The following is a 9,719-nucleotide window of genomic DNA, read 5'->3' on the forward strand; positions in this document are numbered from 1 at the left end:
TAGACTTTTGAGCCATAAATGCTTAAGTGACCTTCACATGAACATTAAAGTACGTAATCAAAGAGGGAAAAGACTTTTTCTGTAAACTGGGAACTAAGGCAGAGAGGGAGGAGGCGACTTGTGCAGCATCACACAGTGGGTTGGGAACAGGAAGGACACAAAATCCAGTGACTTCTAGCTCTTAGTCTACCTTCCTCCCTGCTGGAGCTTTCTGAGATTCTCTATGTCTTGTGTCTGTGCTGGATAAAGACACTCACATAGCTGAACTGGGCTTATTAACAGCTCCTTTGTGCCAGCACAGCATCTAGTATGGCTGTAGCTACACTGCCTTGCTGGAGCTGTCTTCTGTTGAGGACCTGGAGTCTGAATGGTCCAAATGCTTCTAGCAGCGAGTTAGTAGTGCAAGTCAGTCTGCGGAGATTTACCGGTTGTGCCACCCAGTGAGCATAATTTGTTGAGGCCAGGCCCATATCTAGTGTTTTTCTGGTACAGTGGTAGAAGTAAGGCAGATTTTGCCTTTTTTTTTTTTTTTTTNCAAAACAATGTGATGTGCCAGAGAAAGAACCTTGTTACAGAAACCCCAAGAGCAACTTCTCCATCTGCTTGTGCATCTTCCAGATAACATCCAGAGTTCCTGGATAGTCTTTGCAGCTTCTTCTGTCCTTCATGTCATCAGGGTGTTACACTGCCAGTAGCATCCAAGTTCACCCATTTGTGGCTATCTATCATCTCAGACAAGTCAACATGAGCTGCAACTACACCTTTGAGTACATGCTGACAAGTGAGCCCTGATGTCTCTTGTCATCTCTTTCCCAATCTGTTTAATTGCTAGTCTTCTTACCTTATTGCCTTCATTATCAAGGAAACATAATCATTTACACACTACTATTATTTGATTTGCTGTGACTGTTTTAGCATTCACTGTCATCTCAGAGAAAGTAAAGGACTTGCTGGTGAAAAAAAACTATGCTAATAGATTGCTTGTAAAGACTTTAGCCTCTTTTCATTCTAGCGGGCTTTCATCTTTATGAAACAGAAGATCAGAGAAAGTCTTCCAAACCAAAAGCATCAATTTGGAAAGGACAGGCCTCACAGAGAGGATTTAAGAAACTGGGTGCAGTTTGGAATAACCCTGAGCACAGCACCAAACAAACTGGAGTCTAGCTCTGCCTGAGGTCAAACCAGGTTTGGTCTGTTAGCTGTGCTCAGGGTTGAATGTGTGAAAGGCTGAACATCTTATGCTGCATGCAGGAGATAAGCTGCTCTGTGAGAGATGGTGCTACAGTGAAATCACAGAGGAAAAGGATTTTAAGTTTTCATTCAGCTCCTTTGCCTCTTCGTCCACCTCCGCAGGGAGGTGACTCATTTTATGCTCTTGCACTCACTAGTCCAGTCTTGCTGATGACTGTGTTCCCAGGGGCTGTTTCATTCCTCCTATGCAGCAGGACTTTGTAATGCAGGTGACTATGCTGGTTTGTTATGGCCTCTAGGCACTTTGCAAGAACACCCAGACACCTTCAGAATTAGCTGAAATCAAGGAGATCAAATACAAAGTACTCAGTCAGTGAGACTCTCAGCAGATGCTGTGAGGCCACAGATATCCAGTATCACTAAAAACAGCACCTGAGGTCTTTTCCATATCTCCGGCCAAGTCTTCAGAATAAGTAGTCTCAGGGAATATTTTGATATCTTCCAAATCTGTTACCTGGCTTTAAGGCCACAAAAGTTTGAACATTAGCATACTGTAACAGGCCAGACATGAACAGGAGCACTTCCCATTCTGCTTGATTGGCTGGCAGTGGAACTGCCTGATGGGATCCTGAGCTCTGTATGCACCATGCCTTTGGTGTCTCTGCCTTTGCTTAGGTAGTTAGGACATGAGGGGAGATCTGAGGGACTGTGATCTGAATCCTTATGGCACTGCAGCTCTGAAATGATTCAGAAGTGAGGCATGAGACAAAAGCATCAGGCCATTGCAGAGTAATTGCTATATTCAGGATGTTCCCAGGACTGTGCAGTCAGAGACAGGGACAGATATGTTTAAAGCCTTTTTTTTTTATTTAAATTTTTCAGATGATTTTCATATTTAAAGCATAAGTTCTCGTGCAGGGAAATGTCAGCACCTGTAGGTTGTAGGCACAGAAAGAGTGTTTCACACATGAAAGTATAATACTGAATATACAGAATCCAGCCAAGTCCTTAGTCCCCCTCAGTCTTCATTTCAGGGGAAAGTAGATGGTCATTATGCTGTAATGGGGCAGGTGGATAAATGGATGGATGCTCAAAATTACTTGAGGGAGACTGCATTGATTTTCACATTCAGTCATAAGTTAGTCCATAGCAGTTCCTTTTGGCTTCTCCTTCAGGGATCTCAGAACACTTTAAGTTATCCCTATTCTACAGATTAGCAAGCAGTGATAGTGTTCTGTCATCGAACAGAAAGCAGTGGCAAAAGCATAGAAGTACTGCTCTATATCCTTTTAATCTGATCTAACTCCCATTTCCTATGGTCTTGCTCACCTCCATCTGCCAGTTTCTTCTTCTTGCTGATATTCAAAGCATTCACAGCAAGTTGGTTCCCTCCTCTGACCTGTAGAACAGGTACTGGGTGCTAGCACAGACTCAAGGAAAAAGTAGCAATGTCTACCTGTGAAGCAATGAGGGCTGAAGGGAGTATGGACAGTCCAGATTTAAACGAGTTTACACTTCCTCAGCATCAACCAGCAGTTTCCAGCACCAGACATGCACAGGTTTTCATACAAACACAAGCCTAATTCTAGCAAGTGTTAATGAACCCTAGAACTATGTCTGTTCATATATGTTGTCTGTTCATATATGTGATGTCTGTGCATATAGAAATAGAGACATTAGCTGGAGACTCCCCACATGCCTCCCAATAGGATGACTAAATCTTCCCTAAACACCAGGAGACCAAACACAGGCACTGCAGGCCTATAGAGCAAGCAGACCAACTTGCAGATGTAGAGCTCATTTCTGTAAGTCACTCTTTTCCCTTTAGTTATTTGATTAATAGCTTTGCAGGTGCATGTCCCACTTGAATAGGCTATATGTCAGCAAATTAAAAACTGTCTTAAATAAAATTGTTCATCTTCCTTATTTCGGTCAGCCTGGAACAGGCTGGCAAAGGCAACAGGTAAGAATACAGTGAGGGGCAGTATTGATGGGCTCTGGATGAGCAACTATGTTAGCAGTGAGTGGGCTTCACTTGCACTGGATATTCTCCTACCTCATATAAAAAGAAAAAGTGAAGTGCCTCTCCTGATTGTTGACCTGTAGACAAGTCAGCTGAATTTTCTGAGTCTGTTTTGGACAATGAGATCTGGTGCTGGATGTAACTTTTCCAGTGTTTCTGAGTCTGTTTTGGCACAGATATCTGGAAGATGGGCCAGACACATTTTCAGCCATCTCCTGCATGTGGTGTAGTTGGAAGTTTCCAGTTAAAAAATAAATAAAAAATCCAGTTTCCAAGTCTGATTCTGACTTTTCTTGCTCTCTCATTCCATTTCTGACATCTGCACTGACAGTGCAGAAGTGCTACCTGGTCCAGGGTATATGGGGGTGCTTATGGGGTTGCCAGCATGACACCAAGGGTTTGCCAAGCAAGGGTACTATGCAGCTCAGTGCCCCATCCACCTCCCATTCACTCCCACATGTGGTGGAGATTAGCTGAGACTTGTTCCCCCAGTGTGGTTAGTAACTTTCTTCTACAGGAGATCTATCTTCATGAGGTTATTTTATGGTATAAGGCTTTAAGCCCCAAGAAACAAACAAGAGGAAGTTTCTTGGAAGTCTGGATCAGCCTCCAGCTCTGCCGTGTCTGAGGGACCTGCAGAATGGGAAGAATTCGGGGGAGACATTTGTTAATCCTGATGCTGTGCGTGGCACCCTTCCCCCCACCCTGTGTTCCCACCCCACCAATCAGCCATCTTTAACATGACAAAGAGCTCTGCAAAGTGAGCGATGGTGGATATTGCACTCCTTGCGCATGGGACAGATAGCTATAAAGGTAACTCCCTGACTGCAGTTTGGGGCTGCCTGGGCTTCTGCTAGGACCTGCTCTGAGTGGAGGTGCCATCTATTGGAAGCTGGGGGGAACCACCCCCACATCTGCCCCCATGTGCACGCACTTGGCTCTGCCCCCCTACCAGGCTTACCCCAGTGGGGCTGGCATGGGGTGCCTGGAGTTTTATTGGAACTCAACTGGGGAAGCAGAACATTCCTCAGGCTCAGCTGGGACAGCAGGAGCATCCAGGGGCAGTCAGTTTCCAGAGGCAGAAGAGAAGAGGCAGACTGCAGGTAAGGCATTTAAGTCCTAGAGATGTTCTTTGGGATACATACGTCCTCAGATTGGTCATTCAATTTTAACAACTTTGGGCAAGCCTCTTACTTTCGCTGCACTGTAGTTTCCTCTCATGTGAGTCAGGCAAAAAACAGTGTGGTTGTTGTGAAGCATGGGTTAAACTTGGCAATGACAACACCTTTACATGCTGCTTCTCCTAGGTTAGTCGTGAGATGGTTTCCTAAACCTCCCCTGAGCCTGTGGGAGTGCAGATACTGGAAGCTGCAGGCATTGTGCTCCAGGCTGAAAAGCAGTGTGACAACATGGTCTCGCAGAAGTTTGTGGTTCTCAGTGGAATATAAATGGTATRTAAGGGCCTTTCTTTAGCCAAATGCTGTCACATGTGCTTAAAAAGGAGCAAATCCTAAGGGTAGTTCTGTTCTAGGTTTCCTTGAGCTCCCTTGCAGAACTCCCCATGGCCTTTATGTGCTCACTTAACTTTTTTTTGCCAAGTCATGCTCTGAATTACTGTACCAGGAAACCTGCTCCCTTTAAATACAATATTGTTCCTCTGTAATTCTTCCATCTTGTCTCTGCTTCCCACTCCTTTCCTTAAATCTGTCTCTCTGCCTTCCGCTTGCTGCAAAGTCAAAGGCCCACCTCACTGGCTTTTTTTTTCTGCTCATAGCATTCCTTTGCCATTTCAATGAGTGGCAGTAAAATAATTAATGAAAGTAGGTCTTCTTCCAGTCCCATAATATGGCCTGCAGGTTAACACTCTTGTAGCATTAATTAGTGGCAGAAGATGGGGGAGAGTGAGCTTTCTAAGTACTAACTTAAGCTGTCACATGCTATCAGGAGCTACAGGCTTGACCAGATGGATTAATGGCTATTTGCACATTACTACTTGCCACATACATACTTTGGACAAATGTTTACATTTTCTACATGCAACCTGCACGATAAAGACATAAGGTAGATTGATTCATTGATATCCAAGTGGGCATCAGATGGACATGCTTGAAACTGCTCTCCTTTCATGCCGTCTTCTTCAGGGAGAGCCTGGTCTTGGGAATAAAGGCCTACTGTTTTTAATCTTCAATTAAGGGGTGGTAAAGACTGGGTCTAACTTAGATTTTTGTACTTATGCTTGTTTTTCCAATGTTTGTGTTTCTTGGTTCCTCTTTTTTTTCAGTCTCCTCAAGGGAGAGAAAGCACCTCTGGCCAGCTTTGTGGGGATACTTGAGCTGTGGATTATAAGAAGGACTTTTGTATGACAGACTGAGGAGAGACATGTGGAAGGTTTAGCTGAATATTGCTCTGCTGTGGTTCCTATCTAACCGAAGACATTTCTCTTCTCCAAACCCATATTTTCAGTGGGCACATTTTCTACCTACAAAGTTTATTGCACAGCCTGCCAGAGCCAAGCATCCTGTGGTCAGAACATAAAATTCTAGTTACCCTGTTCGTTGATGTTCAACTTCCTCTCAGGTTTTGGGGTGTTCCTCTATTGAATATACTACTCCAGGCACTTGAACCTCTTCCCCTTTACGGCTCGTTTCTCCTTGTAGCCAGAAATATTTTGTAATTCTAATGGCTCTGCTCCCTACAACCCATCAACTTACCCTAGTACACACTTGTCTCTCCACATTTGTGCTATGTCTTAGCACGTCTTAGGGTTTCGAGGTAATTGAGAGGAAGCAGCCATCCCAAGAGTGGGAGACCCCATGAGGAGTGCTTGTGCCTCCGTCAGGAGGGTAACAGGTCAAAAAGTACCATAAACATAACCTTACAGCCTTCCAAAGCCTAGAAACATTACAAGGCTTTTGAGTGATTCCTTAGTAACTTCTTGGCTGAGAACAGAAGAAAAGGTCTGGGAGAGTGGGTAGGGAGTTCCTTCTGCAGGAGGGCATCAGTAGTCTGTGTTGTGCATGTGTTTTGTGGGGAGGTGATTGATGAGTTTGTTTCAGTGGGCTTCTGAGACAGGCCTCAAGATGAGAAAGAAGGAGATGAGAGCTGATGGACTCAACATTTGGAAGGGTGTATACCTAAATAGCACTGCCCACACACTGCAGCGGTCCTGAAATGTCAGTAGGAGGAAAAGGCATTGACCATGGGAAAGGATTTCCAGAGTATCTGGAGGAAGTATGCATGAGCAGATTTGGGAGTGCAGGTTGGAAAGTGGGGGAGTTGGATGCCCAAACCTTTAATAAGAACTGCCTGAGAAGGTCTCAGACTTTCACAGACAGTGCCTCCCTGCCTCCCCCCCGTCCCCCCACCACCACCAGCACTCAGCCGCCTGACAGAAAGTCACTGGGGTAATCTCCCTTGTTAGCATTTTTCTATTCAAACAATTTGAATGGCTTTGCATCTGAGCAGCTTTTGCCTGGACCAGTAACCCAGACCAAAGGAAGTTTTTCCTTTAGATTTTTATCTCAACTTTGTCCTTCAGAGACACCCTTAGGACATGTACCAGGACAAATGAGAAGGAACGTGGGCAGTTTTCTCTGTCCTTTTGAATTTTGTCCCCCGTGTCTCTGATACAAGATCACTGAATCTTCTCCTCTCTCTCACACGTCTACCTTTCCTTTCATCTTTCCCAAGTGTGTCTTCTTTTTATTTTGCTAAAAGCCCCCCTCAGCCTAATAGGTCACTCCTATATGTGCACCCAGTAATGAGAAAGACTGTTGGTGAGAGCCACAGACAAAATGAGTGAACTAATATGGAGATTGCTTTGCCATTTTCTATCTCCCAGCTCAGGGCTTTGCTTTCAGTCATGATTAGCCCTCTTCACTCTACAATGGACTAGACCCGAAAGATTACTAGGGCCTTTTGAAGGAGGAAATAGAGAACAGCAATACTGGGAGCCAATGTGTATCATTTTTCTCCGTATGTCTTGACTTTTTCACTTGTTAAAAGGGAACCATGATCATTCTGAGGTCTAATCTGTCAGTGGATTTGTCAGTGCTCACAGCTTCATGCAGGTAGTAGGGATACACAGGCCTTTGCTTCACACATGCCTTCTGTTTCTTAGATAATGAGCTCTGAACTCAACTCACAGCACACAGAAAGCATACTTGTATCTGTACAGCCATTCACTATGTCGTATACCTTTCCTTGTTATGTTTTTATTTCTAGAAGTATCCCTGGTTTCTTCCAGTTCTGGGAATTTCAGCCAGTTCACACCAGATTCAGCCACCGGTCCACATTCGGCATCTTCATCCCCACTGCCTACAACTAAGTCTGAGAAGGGTGAAGAAGATGGCACAGGGGGAGAGAAGAAGGTCAAGAGCCGCACAGCCTTCTCGAAGGAGCAGCTGCAAATCCTGCACCAGCGGTTCCAAAGCCAGAAGTACCTCAGTCCCCAGCAGATTCGGGAGTTGGCTGCTGTCCTTGGGCTCACCTACAAGCAGGTAAGCATGGAGACTGTGATCCATGGTTATGTGTCACATAATGCCTGAACAGTCATATAAGACAGTGACAGGAGCGAAGATGAGTCCCCAGTACAGGACAAATGCAGAAGTCCCAGGTGACAGTAGCTCTTCCCCAGTTCATGCACGGAAATAGGAAAGACTTTAGGGGTCATGAAAGCCAGTGGCACATAGCTGGCACCCCTTAAGACCCCAATGAGATGGCAGTTAAAGGGATTGTTGCTGACATTTGCAGTAGTATTGCAAATACAGTGATGTGCATGTGATTTGCAGGAATGACACATACCTTGGGCTTGGCATGCCCATGCAGACTTTCCCCAGAACCACTGAACTTGACAGAAGCCCTGGAATGCAGTTCTAGTCCCAGAGTTTTATACCTGAAAAAATGCAGCACAGGTGCTTGCAATTGCACATCCAAAATGTGTCTGGATTTTGGATATCAGAACTAAACATGATGGCCTGTCTGTCCCTGAATGTCCTGTCACTAAAGTAGTTGTATGTGAATTGTTCATACACACATATGCTGGTACACACTCTGAGCTGGTTCTGTTAGGAGCAAAACCGGCAGGCTAATTTGCTAATTCCTTCAATCAACATCCCTGCAATGGCTATCACATTGCAGACAGAGCCCTGGGGGAAAATGGCCCCGGAAATCACCCGAGCAAGGAGCTTTGAATTTGAGAACTGCTGGATACAATAAGTATGCCTTTAAGCCTTTCCCTTCAGTATCCACATATACATACTGCAGTCTGCAGATACAGTGTCTCAGCAGTTTGACTGTAATCCAAAGGTCTTGTAGGTCTGGTTAGGTCTAATTTACACCAATCATCACTGTGACTCTTAACAAATATGTAAGGTAAGTCATAAGAATAACTTTCATGTGGACATAAAGTCACATCCTCCTTGCAGATTCAGTAGTAGCCTGCTGAGGCTGCTAGGCAGACATCTCCCCTTAGCAGTAACTCCAGGTAATAACTCCTAAAGGGTTTTATCTAATGTTCTCTGTATATCTGTGCCATCTTGTCACTCTCTCCTGATTCTCTGTGGCTTATGAGTCAGAGATAATATTTGTCATTCTCTCTTCTTTTGCTCATGGTTTCTCTGCTCTCCCTTGCCCACACAGGTAAAAACCTGGTTCCAGAACCGAAGAATGAAGCTGAAAAGGTGTCAGAAGCACAGCTTGTGGATGGAACGAGCTCAGTGCCTCACACAGGTAAGGAAATAACACATGGCTCAGTATGTCCATTCTGTCTGGGCAGAGAAATCATGTAGTACCTTCCTGTTCCCTCCACCAAGGCAATTTAACTATACACATATCAGCTTAACCTGTCTTTTGGTTTGATCAATACAAGAACACAGATATGTCATTGGCTCTTCATGTTCTGCAGATGGCCTAGCCATGGATTGACTTCTCCATTTAAATGGTTCCAGGGAAAACCTGTATTCCTTGTATAATACACTCCAGTGAGTTATGGGGATAGATACCATTCTCCTTGCCTTTCTATTCCATTGTTACTGATCAAGACACAATGTGAAAAGTGAAGTAGAGCCCCAATACATTTAAGGCTTGTGCATACCAGTGGAGAAACTGTGTTTTGATTCACTCTGTCTTTCCCTTTCAGAATGGCTTCCAACCAAGTACTTATCTGGACGTGCACTCCAAATTCCACCAGGGCTACCCGATCACAGCAGCCAGCAACATCCAAAGCGTGCCTTCCCCCCTTCAGCACTACAGCGCAGGGCAAAAYGCTTATACAATCATGACCAGTGAGGATGGGGGAATGTTTGGCAAAGGCGGGGGTACCTGCAGTGTTCAGCAGACAGTGGGCTTCATTGCCCAGCACAAAGTAGACTTTTACCACAGCTATCCTGGAAGTATGGAATATCCTGCCTCAAAGACAGGTGATGGCTATAACTTTCACCACCCAGTCACCATGGGGGCACCTTTCCCAAACACTGCTCCTGGTCACCATCTCTATCATTCCTAA

At 44.8% G+C, this 9,719-nt stretch overlaps 1 protein-coding gene across 1 annotated transcript; it reads left to right on the forward strand.

Moving 5' to 3' along the window:
• The first annotated feature begins 4,136 nt into the window (after positions 1–4,136).
• LOC112952044 (homeobox protein NANOG-like) lies at positions 4,137–9,719 on the forward strand. The gene is made up of 4 exons (XM_026044828.1): positions 4,137–4,317; positions 7,439–7,713; positions 8,855–8,944; positions 9,354–9,719. Exons 1-4 carry the CDS (start codon positions 4,137–4,139, stop codon positions 9,717–9,719), a joined length of 912 nt encoding a protein of 303 aa, XP_025900613.1.

Source organism: Nothoprocta perdicaria, unplaced genomic scaffold (assembly GCF_003342845.1).
Source record: "Nothoprocta perdicaria isolate Ctin4 unplaced genomic scaffold, notPer1 scaffold_386, whole genome shotgun sequence".
Lineage (NCBI taxonomy): Eukaryota > Metazoa > Chordata > Aves > Tinamiformes > Tinamidae > Nothoprocta > Nothoprocta perdicaria.